At 42.3% G+C, this 19,945-nt stretch overlaps 1 protein-coding gene across 8 annotated transcripts in view; it reads left to right on the forward strand.

Annotated features, from left to right (window-relative positions):
• LOC110523072 (low-density lipoprotein receptor-related protein 2-like) overlaps window positions 1–19,945 on the forward strand; it is a 119,401-nt gene that overhangs the window by 18,704 nt on the left and 80,752 nt on the right. For 7 of the 8 annotated variants that reach the window (XM_036976601.1, XM_036976600.1, XM_036976594.1 and 4 more), the window contains exons 13-18: window positions 2,163–2,471; window positions 2,885–3,100; window positions 5,439–5,588; window positions 5,695–5,946; window positions 13,616–13,822; window positions 13,929–14,180. In XM_036976601.1, the coding sequence (XP_036832496.1) occupies window positions 2,163–2,471; window positions 2,885–3,100; window positions 5,439–5,588; window positions 5,695–5,946; window positions 13,616–13,822; window positions 13,929–14,180 (1,386 nt within the window). The remainder of the gene's footprint in view (window positions 1–2,162; window positions 2,472–2,884; window positions 3,101–5,438; window positions 5,589–5,694; window positions 5,947–13,615; window positions 13,823–13,928; window positions 14,181–19,945) is intronic. The other variant, XM_036976598.1, reaches the window with a different exon arrangement.

A 19,945-nucleotide genomic window follows, 5' to 3' on the forward strand; every position in this document is an offset into this window, starting at 1 on the left:
ACAGACCCACTCCAAAAGGCTTTCGGAGCCATCATCGGCTCAGTGGGTTTTGTCCAACATGTCTCTGGACCCACTCACTGTCACAGTCATACGCTGGACCTAGTTTTGTCCCATGGAATAAATGTTGTGGATCTTAATGTTTTTCCTCATAATCCTGGACTATCGGACCACCATTTTATTACGTTTGCAATTGCAACAAATAATCTGCTCAGACCCCAACCAAGGATCATCAAAAGTCGTGCTATAAATTCACAGACAACACAAAGATTCCTTGATGTCCTTCCAGATTCCCTGTGTCTACCCAAGGACGCCAGAGGACAAAAATCAGTTCACCACCTGAGGAACTCAATGTAACCTTGCGCAATACCCTAGATGCAGTTGCACCCCTAAAAACTAAAAACATTTCTCATAAGAAACTAGCTCCCTGGTACACAGAAAATACCTGAGCTCTGAAGCAAGCTTCCAGAAAATTGGAACGGAAATGGCGCCACACCAAACTGGAAGTCTTCCGACTAGCTTGGAAAGACAGTACTGTGCAGTACCGAAGAGCCCTTACTGCTGCTCGATCATCCTATTTTTCTAACTTAATTGAGGAAAATAAGAACAATCCGAAATTCCTTTTTGATACTGTCGCAAAGCTAACTAAAAAGCAGCATTCCCCAAGAGAGGATGACTTTCACTTCAGCAGTGATAAATTCATGAACTTCTTTGAGGAAAAGATTATGATTATTAGAAAGCAAATTACGGACTCTTCCTTAAATCTGCGTATTCCTTCAAAGCTCAGTTGTCCTGAGTCTGCACAACTCTGCCAGGATCTAGGATCAAGAGAGACGATCAAGTGTTTTAGTACTATATCTCTTGACACGATGAAAATAATCATGGCCTCTAAACCTTCAAGCTGCATACTGGACCCTATTCCAACTAAACTACTGAAAGAGCTGCTTCCTGTGCTTGGCCCTCCTATGTTGAACATAATAAACGGCTCTCTATCCACCGGATGTGTACCAAACTCACTAAAAGTGGCAGTAATAAAGCCTCTCTTGAAAAAGCCAAACCTTGACCCGGAAAATATAAAAAACTATCGGCCTATATCGAATCTTCCATTCCTGTCAAAATTTTTAGAAAAGGCTGTTGCGCAACAACTCACTGCCTTCCTGAAGACAAACAATGTATACGAAATGCTTCAGTCTGGTTTTAGACCCCATCATAGCACTGAGACGGCACTTGTGAAGGTGGTAAATTACATTTTAATGGCATCGGACCGAGGCTCTGCATCTGTCCTCGTGCTCCTAGACCTTAGTGCTGCTTTTGATACCATCGATCACCACATTCTTTTGGAGAGATTGGAAACCCAAATTGGTCTACACGGACAAGTTCTGGCCTGGTTTAGATCTTATCTGTCGGAAAGATATCAGTTTGTCTCTGAATAGTTTGTCCCAGGACTACCTGACATGATGACTCCTTGCTGTCCCCAGTCCACCTGGCTGTGCTGCTGCTCCAGTTTCAACTGTTCCGCCTTAATATTATTCGACCATGCTGGTCATTTATGAACATTTGAACATCTTGGCCATGTTCTGTTATAATCTCCACCCGGCACAGCCAGAAGAGGACTGGCCACCCCACATAGCCTGGTTCCTCTCTAGGTTTCTTCCTAGGTTTTGGCCTTTCTAGGGAGTTTTTCCTAGCCACCGTGCTTCTACACCTGCATTGCTTGCTGTTTGGGGTTTTAGGCTGGGTTTCTGTACAGCACTTTGAGATATCAGCTGATGTACGAAGGGCTATATAGATACATTTGATTTGGTGGGGGGGGGGGTGTGTGTGTGGAGTGTGTTGGGTACTGAGGAGCTGAATGTGTTTTGGGATAAACTCATTGATTGGCTGGGCCTATTCCCTCCCAGGCCCACCAATGGCTGCATCCCTGCACAGCCATATGAAATCCATAGATTAGGCAATAATACATTTTTCAATTGACTGATTTCCTTATGAACTGTAACACGGTAAAATCTTACATTTTTGCTTGTTGTATTTTTTGTTTCTCTGCCAATCATATATCTATATCAAACATTAGGAACACCGTCCGAATATTGAGATATGTTGGTCCATTCCCTCTCCTAGCCTGTTCTGGTCCAGTATATTCATGTTGTGCTGTCCTTGCCTCCTAGCCTGCGTGGTGTCAGTAGACCAGAAGATGAGAAATCTGTACTGGCTGTCATGTGATGAAGCCTGTGTTGGCGTCACTAACATGGATCAGGGTTACCCACGGAGACTGTACCAGTCAGGCAGTGAGGTAAGAGATGTTTATCTGGACTGGCAGCGGGGGAGGCTGTACTTGCTGGAGGCTGGTTGGATCCTATCCATGAGACTGCCAGGAGGAAACCCTAGGAAAGTCCTGAGAGTGGAGGGACACGTCGCTGGGCGCATTGTTTTGGACCTACAATCTAACACACTGCTCTGGAAAACAGAGGGGGACGGTCAGTATCAATTACTGCAATATTATCTTTAACAGTGATTCTGTCTCCTATAATGTTTTTTCTTGTGCTCCTCGGTGTTGAGCTGGTCATCTGGTTAGGAATGATCATGTCGTGTGGGGCTGGTGCAAACGCAACCATGTTCAAATTATTGTAACATTTGAGCATCTCGCCAATTTATTTGAGAACCTATGTATTTTCAGTTTGTGTGCGATATGGGTGTTGGAGAAGTGTTTATTTTGACATAAATAAACTTTTCTAAACATTAAGAACCAGGTTGATCTGAACTTTGCTATTGGAAGGCTACATCGGTGTTCGGCTGTCGCCACGGACTTTGCACATGGACTTTAATTAACAGTCGGTTGCTTTCGCCTTACCACTCAAACAAGTTCTTTGTGCTCCTTGACCCTGTGTAGATCTGAAGATCATGAGTCTGTTGAAGTCCCAGACTCACCTGGTAGGCAGAGAGTGGAATGTCCCTGGTTCCATCATGGCCGCTCACTCTCCGCTCCTGGTGTCGCTGTTTAATGATGTCATCACTGTGTGGGACCGGCGGGACAGGAGGCGTGTCCACGATGTCCCTGTCGGACCAGGCATTGTCAGGGTGATCGTGGCTCTGGATGTAAAGGAAGGTTAGTACAATAGTGTAATGTATAGTGAACAAAAATATAAATGCAACATTGAACAATTTCAAAGATTTTACAGAGTTGCTTCATTGAAGAAAATCAGTCAATTGAAATAAATTAATTAGGCGCTAATCTTCAGATTTAAAATGACTGAGTGAAGGCACAGACCCACCCACTTGGCAGCCAGGCCCACACACTGGGGAGGTCATAGGCTCAGCCAATCAATAGGTTTTCCCCAGCAGGGTTTTATTAGACTGAAATAAAAGCATCTCAACCTTGCTTTGACGGAACTAAAGGACTTCCCACATTTAGTCCTAATTTCACATTTCCTTGTGAAAGATGAATGTGAAGATCATCCAAGCATCACATGGAACACAGCCAAATTCATTCCATAAACCAGTCACATGTTGCGCTGACTAAAAACAAATAAATTGCCCACCTAACAGCTAGACTTGTTTACAATGCATCACATATCTGGTGAGCATGAGACTAAATTAATGTTAATAAAAAATGCTTTTGACCTAAATTCTTTGATGGCAGACATGTTTGTTTGCATTTGGGAAGCAAACTCCCTAATGCCATTCACTATAAGACAAAAATAAACCAAGTAAAAGATGGATTTACATTTGTTTTACTTAACGAGGCAAGTCCGTTAAGAACAAATTCTTATTTACAATGACGACCTACCGGGGAATAGTGGTTTAACTTCCTTGTTCAGAATGACAGATTTTTAGTTTGTCAGCTCAGGGATTTGGTCCAGCAACCTTTTGGTTACTGGCCCGACGCTCGAACAACTAGACTACCTGCCGCCCGTGCGCCCATTGGCTGAAATATCAACTTAGTTTGGCCACTTTTCAGCATTTTACAAATCTTCAATGTACTACTTAGTGTATGTAGGATAAAAGTAATTTGGTATGACAAATCACAAAGCAAATCACCTCACATTTCACCCTAAATACAAACCTAACTGTAGCGTGAAAGCTAAACAGGGTTGCCAGATATTGGTAAACAATTATTTAGGGTGTTTGTAGTGGGGATAATTTAATTTGGAGGGGAGTAGTTTCAAGGTCATTGTGGGTTAAAATGGGGTAAAGTATCATGGTGCAGGAAATATTATGAGGGGGATTTATCGACTAAAACCCCTGGAAAAGGGGGTCTGAGCTGGCAATTAAAAATTAGCCTGGGGAATTGTGTTTTGAACTGTAATCCAATTCGGGAACATGGGCTTCTTTCTAGAGCGCTGACTTTCTGACCTGAATATCACGGACGTCATGATTTGACCTCGTATATTTCCGGAGTTCCCAGTTGTCTTGAAAGCACCATAAGTCAGTGGCGTGAACCATCCCTAAAATTCGTTTAGTATACCTGTCTGGGAACGGTTTCCGCTAGAGGAACCCCTTGCCAACAGCCAATGAAATTGGAGTGCGCCAAATACAAATCAACAAATCTCATAAATCAAAATTCTCAAACATACATGTATTAGGGACTATTTTAAAGATAAAGTGATCGTTAATCCAGCCACAGTGATTGCAAAGATGCTTTACAGCGAACGCTCCACAAACGATTTAGGTCATCACCAAGTCACAGAAAAACCCAGCCATTTTTCCAGCCAAAGAGTCACAAATCACAAATGGAGATAAAATGTATCACTAACCTTTGATCTTCATCAGATGACACTCATAGGACTTCATGTTATACAATACATGTATGTTTTGTTCGATAAAGTGCATATTTATATCCAAAAATGTAATTTTACATTGGCGTGAAACATGCAGTGATTTTGCAGAGGCACACCGATTTACAGAAAAAATCATTATAATTGCTGATGAAAATACAAGTGTTATGCATGGAACTTTAGATACACTTCTCCTTAATGCAACTGCTGTGTCAGATTTTTTTTAAACGTTAAGAAGAAAGCATACCATGCAAAAATCTGAGTACGGAGTTCAGAGCCCAAACCAGCCCCCAAATAATTCTGCCATGTTGCGCAGTCAACATTAGTCAGAAATAGCATTATACATATTCACTTACCTTTGATCTTCATCAGAATGTACTCCCAGGAATCCCAGTTCCACAATAAATGTTCGATTTGTTCGATAAAGTTAATTTAAGTCTATATACCTCCTTTTGTAATGAGCAAATGTCTGATCTGTGGAGACACTGGAGAAGTGCTTGGGCTCTTGTCAAAGAAAAGTTTGACTGGCTCAGTGATGCCTCAAACATACACTCCAACAGTGAAATGGGCTACTTTTTACATGTAAGAATTCAAACTGTTTTTAATAACATATGAAAAAGCAATTCATCCGAAAATGAATTTAAATGGATGCACATGTTTCCAACTCAGTGCCTCCTGCTCAGCCAGTCTGTATCAGTCCATCAGTGAGGTGTCGGGGCTCAACTTTGTGCATCTCCCAAACTCAGCTGTGTGACACATTGAGAGACTGCCCTGATGGTTTTGATGAGGAGTCCTGCATTACTAAATGTCCAAACCGAGGTAGATATATTAATGTGTTCTGATATTTGATACTGCTTTGCCACCCAGAAAACCCCTTTAACCCTCTTAACCTTTCTTCATGGTCCCTCTTATGTGTGTCTCCCAGGTGAGTTCCGGTGTAAGGACAGGAGGAAATGTATTGAGAGGAGTCTGGTTTGTGATGGACGCGCTCATTGCCATGATGGCTCAGATGAGATTGGCTGTCCAACGATCGCTGCTCCAACATCCCAAACTGCGCCCCTGAAGTGCCGTATGGGTTCTAGACTGTGCAAGGATGGGAGAGAGTGTGTCCTGCACAGCCATGTTTGTGATGGAGAGGTGGACTGTACGGATGGATCAGATGAACAGGACTGTGGAGGTGAGTCTGATTTCTGACTGGTCAGTCGGGACGTTTTCTAAATCGACTAAGTGTCTGACGGTGTTTATAAAATGGCATGACGTCCCAAAAATGGGGAACCGGACAGAACTGCCACTTGCAGTACACGGTCAACAATGTGACAAAGGTTATCTAATGTTTTTGTAGGGCTGTCAGAGTTAATCAGTTAACGTAAGTTCATCTTTTTGAAATTTTAGTGCGCATTTTCTTTATCGCGAATAAGCGCATTGTCTGAAAGCGTGTAACATTAGGTCAAAAGACATCTCAAATCTACAATGCCATGTAATGCATATTAACATTGCAGTTAAAGAAAGTGTGCGTTGTCAATTTACCTAATTTTGTTAACCGTTACCTTAGACAAAGTCAAGACATCAATATTCTTGTAATGTTTTTTGTATGAATCTTAAATGATGGCTCACTGAATAGGCAGGGGGGTTTCTCAAAATAATTAAGGCACGGCACGCTTTTGGACTCATTCAGCAGTTTTTACTGATTAAGTACAATACCATTCCAAATGAATGTTGAAAGTTTAAATTATATTCCTAAAACGTTAGTAAAAAATGATGCCATGGCTGCCGCCTGTTGACTACACATATAGATAAATATCCTAACTAATATGCAGAAAAGGTTATTAATAGTACATTAAACTGTACATCTGCAACAATCATATATATTTTTAAACGAGTACCTTATAAACTGCACACACACCAAAAACCCTCATTCAAGGGTTTTTCTTTTTACCATTTTCTACATTGTAGAATAATTGTGAAGACATCAAAACTATGAATTAGCACATATGGAATCATGTAGTAACCAAAGTGTTAAAATCAAAATATATTTTATACATTTGAAATTCTTCAAAAAAGCCACCCTTTGCCTTGACAGCTTTGCACACTCTTGGCATTCTCTCAACCAGCTTCATGAGGTAGTCACTTGGAATGCGTTTTCAAATAGCAGGTGTGCCGCCTTAAAGTATTTGTGAAATGTGTTTGAGCCAATCCGTTGTGACAATGTAAGGAAGGGTATACAGAAGAGAGCCCTATTTGGTAATTGACCAAGTCCATATGTCAAGAACAGCTCAAATAGCAATGAGAAATGACTGTCCGTTTAAGACATGAAGTTCAAGTGCAGTCGCAAAAACCAAGCACCATAATGTAACTGGCTCTAATGAGGACCGCCACAGGAATGGACGACCCAGAGTTACCCCTGATGCAAAGGATAAGTTCATTAGATTTACCAGCCTCAGAAATTGCAGCCCAAATAAATGCTTCACATAGTTCAAGTAAGACGCATCTCAACATCAACTGGTCAGAGGAGACTGCGAATCCAGCCACCATGATCGAATTGCTGCAAAGAAACCACTACTAAAGGACACCAATAAGAAAGACTTGCTTGAGCCAAGAAACACAAGCAATGGACATTAGACCGGTGGAAATTTGTCCTTTTGGTCCGAGTCCAAATTGGATATTTTTGGTTCCAACCGCTATGTCTTTGCGAGAACGGATCTCCGCATGTGTTTTTTCCCACCATAAAGCATGAAGGAGGTGGTGTTACGGTGTGGGGCTGCTTTGCTGGTGACACGGTCACAGCATTCTGCAGCCATACGCCATACCATCTGGTTTGGGCTTAGTGGGACTGTCATTTTGTTTTAACAGGACAATGACCCAACACAACTCCAGGCTGTTTAAGGGCTATTTTAACAATACGGAGAGTGATTGAGTACTGCATCAGATGACCTGGCTTCCACAATCCTCAACCAAATTGAGATGGTTTGGGATGAGTTGGACCGCAGAGTGAAGGGAAAGCAGCCAACAAGTGCTCACCATATGTGGGAACTCAAGACTTGGAAAAGCCTTCCAGGTGAAGCTGGTTGAGCGAATGCCAAGTGTGCAAAGCTGTCAAAGCAAAGGATGGCTATTTGAAATATATATTTAGATTTTAACACTTTGGTTGCTACATGATTCCATATGTTGCATAGTTTTGTCTTCGCTATTCTGCAACATAGGAAAAATAAGGAACCGTTTGCTTGAGTAGGTGTTCTAACACTTTTGACCGGTAGGGTTTATCCGCTCTAGGTTTATCCTCTCAGAAATGCTTGTTGTAAAAATTCAGAAAACAAAACATATTTTACATAGGTTTAAAGATGAACTTCTTGTTAATCCAACCACGGTGTCAGATTTATAAAATACTTTTCGGCGAAAGCATACCTAGCCCAGAACATAGCCTAGTTGAAAAATTATTACAAATAGTAACCAGCCAAGCAGAAGCGTTAAAGAACTCAGAATTGGAGAGAAAATGAATCCCTTACCTTTGATCTTCATATGGTGGCACTCAGAAGACATTCATTTACTCAAATGTTCCTTTTGTTCGATAGTCTCTTTATATCCAAAAACCTCTTTTTGTTCAGATTTTCTTCAGTAATCCACAGGCTCAAACGCAGTCAAAACAGGCAGACAATCAAAATTGTATCCGTAAAGTTCATAGAAACATGTCAAATGATGTTTATATTCAATCCTCAGGTTGTTTTTAGCCCAAATGATCTATAATATTTCAACCGGACAATGACGTCGTCAATAAAAGGTACACAAGAAATGCACTCTCTCGGGATTGCGCATGAAAAAGCTCTGACACGTAAGGTTCCACTCATTCAGACTGGTCTTACTCCCTCATTTATAAGAATACAAGCCTGAAACAATTTCTAAACACTGTTGACATCTAGTGGAAGGCATAGGAACTGCAAATTGCGTCCTAAGTCGATGGATACAGTAATGGCATTGAATAGAAAACTACAAAACCAAAACACACAATACTTCCTGAATGGATTTTTCTCAGGTTTTCGCCTGCCAAATCAGTTCTGTTATACTCTGAGACAATATTTTAACAGTTTTGGAAACTAGAGTTTTCTATCCAAATCTACCAGTTACATGCATATCATATCTTCTGGGCCCGAGTAGCAGGCTTCTTAATTTGGGCATGCTTTTCATCCGAATGCTGCCCCCTACCCTAGAGAGGATTTATATATGTCACTTATTAGAGGATAACCTTTGGAAATGTCCACTATTTTGTGATGTTTTGATAGGGGATCACAAAAACAGGAAGAGGAACAATTTAGAAAAATATTTATTTAGATTTTTTTAAAGCCACATGGAAACTTGGATTAACCTATACATGGTTGGTTAGATGAGAATTTATAGAAGGCTTCCATTTATATTTTGGAATGGCAGATTTTGATTTTGGTGGTCTGCATCAAGGAAAAAGGAATAAACCACCAAGGTCAATGAATCACGACCTGCCATAGAATATCTGCAGTGAGTGATAAATAAATTAAATTATTACAATTTAGCAGATTAACACTGGAGTGATATATGAGCAGATGGTGTGTGAGAGTAGTGATACTGGTGTGCAAAAGTGCAGCAAAGTAAATAAAAACAATATGGGATGAGGTAGGTAGATCGGGTGGGCTATTTACAGATGGACTATGTACAGCTGCAGCGATCGGTTAGCTGCTCAGATAGCTGATGTTTAAAGTTAGTGAGGGAAATGTAAGACTCAGCTTCAGAGATTTTTGCAATTAGTTCCAGTCACTGGCAGCAGAGAACTGGAAGGAAAGGCGGCCAAAGAAGCTGTTGGCTTTAAGGATGACCAGTAAGATATATCTGCTGGAACGCGTGCTATGGGTGGGTGTTATCGTGAGCTGTGAAGGCAGAGCTTTACCTAGCATAGAGTGATAGATGACCTGGAGCCAGTGGGTCTGGCGACTAATATGTTACCGGGGCCATACAGGTCACAGTGGTGGGTGGTATAACGCGCTTTGGTAACAAAACGGATGGCTCTGTGATAGACTACATCCAATTTGCTGAGTAGAGTATTGGAGGCTATTTTGTAGATGACATCGCCGAAGTCGAGGATCGGTAGGACAGTCAGTTTTACTAGGCTAAGTTTGGCGGCGTGAGTGGAGGCTATTTTTGACTTTCAAATCCTTGTATTGATGTGTAGCCAGTGACTTGGAGACCGCCCAGAATTATCTGCACCATTTGAGGAAAATTCAAACTGCATTCTAAGTTCTGTGACCTCCTCCCCACCCCCACACACTCCTATGACAAAATCAAATATATTGCTGTTTTAAGCAATTGGTCTTGTCGTCATGTTGACTAAACTTTTATACTAACATCACCAAACTGAGGTCAAACGGAAGTGTAATTTGTGTGTAATGTGGTTTAAAATGTTGCCTTGTGTAATGTAGTAACACATACTATCCACATATTGGAAAGTAGCGTAATATACATTTTTTAGAAATGGATAAATCATTATAATTTGGGATGATAGTAAATGATACAAACTCACATTTGTTTCAATCACATATTTCTAGACCACATTTAACCATTCCAGCCCAGGACCTCAACATCCAGTTTCACCTGCAGGATCATCTGAGACCAGCCTTTCAGACAGCTGATAAAACTGTGGGTTTACAAAACTGAAGAAAGTCTGCTCAAACTGTCTCAGGGAAGCGCTTCTGCGTGCTTGTCATCCTCACCATGGTCTTGACCTGACTGTAGTCGTAACTGACTTCAGGGGGCAAATGCTCACCTTCAATGGCCACTGGCACTCTGGCGAAGTGTGCTTCATGGATTAAATCCTGGTTTCAACTGTACCAAGCAGATGTTGGATAGCATAAGGCATCGTGTGGGTGAGAGGTTTCATGTCAACGTTGTGAAGAATGCCCCATGGTGGGTTTATGGTATGGGCAAACATAAGCTATGAACACAATTGCATTTTATCGATGGCAATTTGAATGCACGGAGATGCCATGAGATCCTGAGGCCCATTCTCTGCCGCCATCACCTCATGTTTCAGCATGATAATGCATGACGCCATGTCTCAAGGATCTGTACACAATTCCTGGAAGCAGAAGTATGGCCTGCATACTCACCAGACATGTCACCCGTTGAGCATGTTTGGAAGACTGTGTACGACAGCATTTTCCAGTTCCTGCCAATATCTAGTAACTTCTCACAGCCATTGAAGAGGAGTGGGACAATATTCCACAGGCTGCCATCAACAGCCTGATCAACTCTACATGAAAATGGCAAATGGCGGTCACACCAGATACTGACTGGTTTTCTGATCCACGCCTCTACCTTTTAAGGTACCTGTGACCAGCTGATGCAAATCTGTATTCCCAGTTGTGAAATCCAGAGATTAAGGCCTAGTGATTGTATTTCAATTGACTGATTTCCTTATCAGATCGATTTATAAAGACGGTACACCAGCAGAGTGCTATAAAGTGCTATACAGAAAACGAGCCTAAAACCCGAACAGCAAGCAATGCAGACGTAGAAGCAAGGTGGCATTGAACTACCTAGAATGGCAGGAACCTAGGAAGAAACTTATAGGAACCAGGCACTGAGGGGTGGCCAGTCCTATTCTGGCTGTGCTGTGTGGAGGGTATATATGGCCATTTAAGGCCAGATTGTTCAAAAGTTGATAATGACCAGCAGGGTCAAAACAATAATCATTGGTTGTAGAGGGTGCAACATGTACTCCTCAGGAGTAAATGTCAATGGCTCTTCATAGCTGAGCAGTGAGGTTGTTGTGGGGGGGGGGGTTCGAGGGAGCTCAGTAAAATCTTTGTTGCGTTTTATATTTTTAAGTGTACATTGACATATTGACTGCGCGGGCTGGCAAAACCCTGGATAATTTTTATTCTAACTTCTGCGACGCATACAAAGCCCTCCCCTGCCCTCCTTTCGGAAAATCTGACCGACTCCATTTTGTTGCTCCCAGCCTATAGACCGAAACTTAAACAGGAAGCCTGTGCTCAGTTCTGTTCAACGCTGGTCCGACCAATCGGATTCCACGCTTGAAGATTGCTTCGATCACTTGGACTGGGATATGTTCGGCATAGCGTCGGACATTAACATGGATGAATATGCTGATTCGGTGAGCGAGTTTATTAGCAAGTGCATCGGTGATGTTGTACCCACAGCGTCTAAAACATTTTCCAACCAGAAACTGTGGATTGATGGCAGCATTTGCAAAACTGAAAGCACGAACCACTGCTTTTAATCAGGGCAAGGTGACCGGAAACATGACCGAATACACAGTGTAGCTATTCCCTCCAAGGCAATCAAACAAGCTAAGCACCAGTATAGAGACAAAGTAGTCGCAATTCAATGCCAGACTGCATCCCCAGCCGCGTCCTCAGAGCATGCGCAGACCAGCTGGCTGGTGTGTTTACGGGCATATTCAATCAATCCTTATCCCAGTCTGCTGTTCCCATATGCTTCAAGAGGGCCACCATTGTTCCTGTTCCCAAGAAAGCTAAGGCAACTGAGCTAAATGACTATCCGCTTCGTAACTCACTTCCGTGCTTTGAGAGACTAATCAAGGACCATATCACCTCCACCCTACCTGACACCCTAGACCTACTCCAATTTGCTTACCGCCCCAATAGGTCCACAGACAACGCAATCACACTGCCCTTACCCATCTGGACAAGAGGAATACCTATGTAAGAATGCTGTTCATCGACTACAGCTCAGCATTTAACATCATAGTACCCCCAACTCGTCATTAAGCTCTAGACCCTGGGTCTCGACCCCGCCCTGTGAAACTGGGTCCTGGAATTCCTGACGGGCCGCCCCCAGGTGGTGAGGGTAGGTAACATCTCCACCCCCCTGATCCTCCACACTGGGGCCCCACAAGGGTGCGTTCTCAGCCCTCTCCTGTTCACCCATGACTGCGTGGCCATGCCCGCCTCCAACCCAATCATCAAGTTTGCAGACGACACTACAGTGGTAGGCTTGATTGCCAACAATGACGAGACGGCCTACAGGGAGGAGGCGAAGGCCCTCTGAGTGTGGTCAGGAAAAAAACCTCACACTCGACGTCAACAAAACAAAGGAGATGATCGTGGACTTCAGGAAACAGCAGACGGAGGAGCCCCCTATCCACATCGACGGGACAGTCGTGGAGAAGGTGGGAAGTTAAGTTCCTTGGCGTACACATCACGGACAACTGAAATGGTCCACCCACACAGACAGCATGGTGAAGGCGCAGCAGCCCTAACCTCAGGCGGCTGAAGAAATTTGGCTCGTCACCAAACACACTCACAAACTTTTACAGATGCACAAGCGAGAACATCCTGTCGGGCTGTTGCCTGGTACGGCAACTGCTCCGCCCACAACCGTAAGGCTCTCCAGAGGGTAGTGAGCTCTGCACAACGCATCATCCGATGGACAACTACACCACCTGATGTCACAGGAAGGCCAAAAAGATCATCAAGGAGGACAACCACCCGAGCCACTTCCTGTTCAACCAACCTTCTTATTCATTCCTTTACACTTGTGTGTATAAGGTAGTTGTTGTGAAATTGTTAGATTACTTGTATATTACTGCAGGGTCGGAACTAGAAGCACAAGCATTTCGCTACAATCGCAAAAACATCTGCTAACCATGTGCATCTGACAAATACAAATTGATTTGAGTTTGAAAATGTTTACTAGCTAGTATATTAGCAGTTGAGACATGTTACCTACAGTCTAACCCTTTGTGCTGAATTGTTTTGGGGGAAACTAACGCTTCATTAGACTTGTTCTGGGTAGAGTGTAAAAGGCCTGTCTGTTATCTTGGTAATACTCTCTCCCTACAGAATCTCCAGTTCCACTTACTACAGCTTATTTGGCTCCAACTACAACCGTTCCAGATATTCTTCCTGCTCAGCCAGTCTGTACCAGTCCATCAGTGAGGTGTCGGGGCTCAACTTTGTGCATCTCCCAAACTCAGCTGTGTGACACATTGAGAGACTGCCCTGATGGTTTTGATGAGGAGTCCTGCATTACTAAATGTCCAAACCGAGGTAGATATATTAATGCGTTCTGATATTTGATACTGCTTTGCCACCCAGAAAACCCCTTTAACCCTCTTAACCTTTCTTCATGGTCCCTCTTATGTGTGTCTCCCAGGTGAGTTCCGGTGTAAGGACAGGAGGAAATGTATTGAGAGGAGTCTGGTTTGTGATGGACGCGCTCATTGCCATGATGGCTCAGATGAGATTGGCTGTCCAACGATCGCTGCTCCAACATCCCAAACTGCGCCCCTGAAGTGCCGTATGGGTTCTAGACTGTGCAAGGATGGGAGAGAGTGTGTCCTGCACAGCCATGTTTGTGATGGAGAGGTGGACTGTACGGATGGATCAGATGAACAGGACTGTGGAGGTGAGTCTGATTTCTGACTGGTCAGTCGGGACGTTTTCTAAATCGACTAAGTGTCTGACGGTGTTTATAAAATGGCATGACGTCCCAAAAATGGGGAACCGGACAGAACTGCCACTTGCAGTACACGGTCAACAATGTGACAAAGGTTATCTAATGTTTTTGTAGGGCTGTCAGAGTTAATCAGTTAACGTAAGTTCATCTTTTTGAAATTTTAGTGCGCATTTTCTTTATCGCGAATAAGCGCATTGTCTGAAAGCGTGTAACATTAGGTCAAAAGACATCTGAAATCTACAATGCCATGTAATGCATATTAACATTGCAGTTAAAGAAAGTGTGCGTTGTCAATTTACCTAATTTTGTTAACCGTTACCTTAGACAAAGTCAAGACAACAATATTCTTGTAATGTTTTTTGTATGAATCTTAAATGATGGCTCACTGAATAGGCAGGGGGGTTTATCAAAATAATTAAGGCACGGCACGCTTTTGGACTCATTCAGCAGTTTTTACTGATTAAGTACAATACCATTCCAAATGAATGTTGAAAGTTTAAATTATATTCCTAAAACGTTAGTAAAAAATGATGCCATGGCTGCCGCCTGTTGACTACACATATAGATAAATATCCTAACTAATATGCAGAAAAGGTTATTAATAGTACATGTTACAATTTACACAAACTGTACATCTGCAACAATCATATATATTTTTAAACGAGTACCTTATAAACTGCACACACACCAAAAACCCTCATTCAAGGGTTTTTCTTTTTACCATTTTCTACATTGTAGAATAATTGTGAAGACATCAAAACTATGAATTAGCACATATGGAATCATGTAGTAACCAAAGTGTTAAAATCAAAATATATTTTATACATTTGAAATTCTTCAAAAAAGCCACCCTTTGCCTTGACAGCTTTGCACACTCTTGGCATTCTCTCAACCAGCTTCATGAGGTAGTCACTTGGAATGCGTTTTCAAATAGCAGGTGTGCCGCCTTAAAGTATTTGTGAAATGTGTTTGAGCCAATCCGTTGTGACAATGTAAGGAAGGGTATACAGAAGAGAGCCCTATTTGGTAATTGACCAAGTCCATATGTCAAGAACAGCTCAAATAGCAATGAGAAATGACTGTCCGTTTAAGACATGAAGTTCAAGTGCAGTCGCAAAAACCAAGCACCATAATGTAACTGGCTCTAATGAGGACCGCCACAGGAATGGACGACCCAGAGTTACCCCTGATGCAAAGGATAAGTTCATTAGATTTACCAGCCTCAGAAATTGCAGCCCAAATAAATGCTTCACATAGTTCAAGTAAGACGCATCTCAACATCAACTGGTCAGAGGAGACTGCGAATCCAGCCACCATGATCGAATTGCTGCAAAGAAACCACTACTAAAGGACACCAATAAGAAAGACTTGCTTGAGCCAAGAAACACAAGCAATGGACATTAGACCGGTGGAAATTTGTCCTTTTGGTCCGAGTCCAAATTGGATATTTTTGGTTCCAACCGCTATGTCTTTGCGAGAACGGATCTCCGCATGTGTTTTTTCCCACCATAAAGCATGAAGGAGGTGGTGTTACGGTGTGGGGCTGCTTTGCTGGTGACACGGTCACAGCATTCTGCAGCCATACGCCATACCATCTGGTTTGGGCTTAGTGGGACTGTCATTTTGTTTTAACAGGACAATGACCCAACACAACTCCAGGCTGTTTAAGGGCTATTTTAACAATACGGAGAGTGATTGAGTACTGCATCAGATGACCTGGCTTCCACAATCCTCAACCAAATTGAGATGGTTTGGGATGAGTTGGACCGCAGAGTGAAGGGAAAGCAGCCAACAAGTGCTCACCATATGTGGGAACTCAAGACTTGGAAAAGCCTTCCAGGTGAAGCTGGTTGAGCGAATGCCAAGTGTGCAAAGCTGTCAAAGCAAAGGATGGCTATTTGAAATATATATTTAGATTTTAACACTTTGGTTGCTACATGATTCCATATGTTGCATAGTTTTGTCTTCGCTATTCTGCAACATAGGAAAAATAAGGAACCGTTTGCTTGAGTAGGTGTTCTAACACTTTTGACCGGTAGGGTTTATCCGCTCTAGGTTTATCCTCTCAGAAATGCTTGTTGTAAAAATTCAGAAAACAAAACATATTTTACATAGGTTTAAAGATGAACTTCTTGTTAATCCAACCACGGTGTCAGATTTATAAAATACTTTTCGGCGAAAGCATACCTAGCCCAGAACATAGCCTAGTTGAAAAATTATTACAAATAGTAACCAGCCAAGCAGAAGCGTTACAGAACTCAGAATTGGAGAGAAAATGAATCCCTTACCTTTGATCTTCATATGGTGGCACTCAGAAGACATTCATTTACTCAAATGTTCCTTTTGTTCGATAGTCTCTTTATATCCAAAAACCTCTTTTTGTTCAGATTTTCTTCAGTAATCCACAGGCTCAAACGCAGTCAAAACAGGCAGACAATCAAAATTGTATCCGTAAAGTTCATAGAAACATGTCAAATGATGTTTATATTCAATCCTCAGGTTGTTTTTAGCCCAAATGATCTATAATATTTCAACCGGACAATGACGTCGTCAATAAAAGGTACACAAGAAATGCACTCTCTCGGGATTGCGCATGAAAAAGCTCTGACACGTAAGGTTCCACTCATTCAGACTGGTCTTACTCCCTCATTTATAAGAATACAAGCCTGAAACAATTTCTAAACACTGTTGACATCTAGTGGAAGGCATAGGAACTGCAAATTGCGTCCTAAGTCGATGGATACAGTAATGGCATTGAATAGAAAACTACAAAACCAAAACACACAATACTTCCTGAATGGATTTTTCTCAGGTTTTCGCCTGCCAAATCAGTTCTGTTATACTCTGAGACAATATTTTAACAGTTTTGGAAACTAGAGTTTTCTATCCAAATCTACCAGTTACATGCATATCATATCTTCTGGGCCCGAGTAGCAGGCTTCTTAATTTGGGCATGCTTTTCATCCGAATGCTGCCCCCTACCCTAGAGAGGATTTATATATGTCACTTATTAGAGGATAACCTTTGGAAATGTCCACTATTTTGTGATGTTTTGATAGGGGATCACAAAAACAGGAAGAGGAACAATTTAGAAAAATATTTATTTAGATTTTTTTAAAGCCACATGGAAACTTGGATTAACCTATACATGGTTGGTTAGATGAGAATTTATAGAAGGCTTCCATTTATATTTTGGAATGGCAGATTTTGATTTTGGTGGTCTGCATCAAGGAAAAAGGAATAAACCACCAAGGTCAATGAATCACGACCTGCCATAGAATATCTGCAGTGAGTGATAAATAAATTAAATTATTACAATTTAGCAGATTAACACTGGAGTGATATATGAGCAGATGGTGTGTGAGAGTAGTGATACTGGTGTGCAAAAGTGCAGCAAAGTAAATAAAAACAATATGGGATGAGGTAGGTAGATCGGGTGGGCTATTTACAGATGGACTATGTACAGCTGCAGCGATCGGTTAGCTGCTCAGATAGCTGATGTTTAAAGTTAGTGAGGGAAATGTAAGACTCAGCTTCAGAGATTTTTGCAATTAGTTCCAGTCACTGGCAGCAGAGAACTGGAAGGAAAGGCGGCCAAAGAAGCTGTTGGCTTTAAGGATGACCAGTAAGATATATCTGCTGGAACGCGTGCTATGGGTGGGTGTTATCGTGAGCTGTGAAGGCAGAGCTTTACCTAGCATAGAGTGATAGATGACCTGGAGCCAGTGGGTCTGGCGACTAATATGTTACCGGGGCCATACAGGTCACAGTGGTGGGTGGTATAACGCGCTTTGGTAACAAAACGGATGGCTCTGTGATAGACTACATCCAATTTGCTGAGTAGAGTATTGGAGGCTATTTTGTAGATGACATCGCCGAAGTCGAGGATCGGTAGGACAGTCAGTTTTACTAGGCTAAGTTTGGCGGCGTGAGTGGAGGCTATTTTTGACTTTCAAATCCTTGTATTGATGTGTAGCCAGTGACTTGGAGACCGCCCAGAATTATCTGCACCATTTGAGGAAAATTCAAACTGCATTCTAAGTTCTGTGACCTCCTCCCCACCCCCACACACTCCTATGACAAAATCAAATATATTGCTGTTTTAAGCAATTGGTCTTGTCGTCATGTTGACTAAACTTTTATACTAACATCACCAAACTGAGGTCAAACGGAAGTGTAATTTGTGTGTAATGTGGTTTAAAATGTTGCCTTGTGTAATGTAGTAACACATACTATCCACATATTGGAAAGTAGCGTAATATACATTTTTTAGAAATGGATAAATCATTATAATTTGGGATGATAGTAAATGATACAAACTCACATTTGTTTCAATCACATATTTCTAGACCACATTTAACCATTCCAGCCCAGGACCTCAACATCCAGTTTCACCTGCAGGATCATCTGAGACCAGCCTTTCAGACAGCTGATAAAACTGTGGGTTTACAAAACTGAAGAAAGTCTGCTCAAACTGTCTCAGGGAAGCGCTTCTGCGTGCTTGTCATCCTCACCATGGTCTTGACCTGACTGTAGTCGTAACTGACTTCAGGGGGCAAATGCTCACCTTCAATGGCCACTGGCACTCTGGCGAAGTGTGCTTCATGGATTAAATCCTGGTTTCAACTGTACCAAGCAGATGTTGGATAGCATAAGGCATCGTGTGGGTGAGAGGTTTCATGTCAACGTTGTGAAGAATGCCCCATGGTGGGTTTATGGTATGGGCAAACATAAGCTATGAACACAATTGCATTTTATCGATGGCAATTTGAATGCACGGAGATGCCATGAGATCCTGAGGCCCATTCTCTGCCGCCATCACCTCATGTTTCAGCATGATAATGCATGACGCCATGTCTCAAGGATCTGTACACAATTCCTGGAAGCAGAAGTATGGCCTGCATACTCACCAGACATGTCACCCGTTGAGCATGTTTGGAAGACTGTGTACGACAGCATTTTCCAGTTCCTGCCAATATCTAGTAACTTCTCACAGCCATTGAAGAGGAGTGGGACAATATTCCACAGGCTGCCATCAACAGCCTGATCAACTCTACATGAAAATGGCAAATGGCGGTCACACCAGATACTGACTGGTTTTCTGATCCACGCCTCTACCTTTTAAGGTACCTGTGACCAGCTGATGCAAATCTGTATTCCCAGTTGTGAAATCCAGAGATTAAGGCCTAGTGATTGTATTTCAATTGACTGATTTCCTTATCAGATCGATTTATAAAGACGGTACACCAGCAGAGTGCTATAAAGTGCTATACAGAAAACGAGCCTAAAACCCGAACAGCAAGCAATGCAGACGTAGAAGCAAGGTGGCATTGAACTACCTAGAATGGCAGGAACCTAGGAAGAAACTTATAGGAACCAGGCACTGAGGGGTGGCCAGTCCTATTCTGGCTGTGCTGTGTGGAGGGTATATATGGCCATTTAAGGCCAGATTGTTCAAAAGTTGATAATGACCAGCAGGGTCAAAACAATAATCATTGGTTGTAGAGGGTGCAACATGTACTCCTCAGGAGTAAATGTCAATGGCTCTTCATAGCTGAGCAGTGAGGTTGTTGTGGGGGGGGGGGTTCGAGGGAGCTCAGTAAAATCTTTGTTGCGTTTTATATTTTTAAGTGTACATTGACATATTGACTGCGCGGGCTGGCAAAACCCTGGATAATTTTTATTCTAACTTCTGCGACGCATACAAAGCCCTC

This window comes from Oncorhynchus mykiss, chromosome 5, assembly GCF_013265735.2.
Source record: "Oncorhynchus mykiss isolate Arlee chromosome 5, USDA_OmykA_1.1, whole genome shotgun sequence".
NCBI classification, from domain to species: Eukaryota; Metazoa; Chordata; class Actinopteri; order Salmoniformes; family Salmonidae; genus Oncorhynchus; species Oncorhynchus mykiss.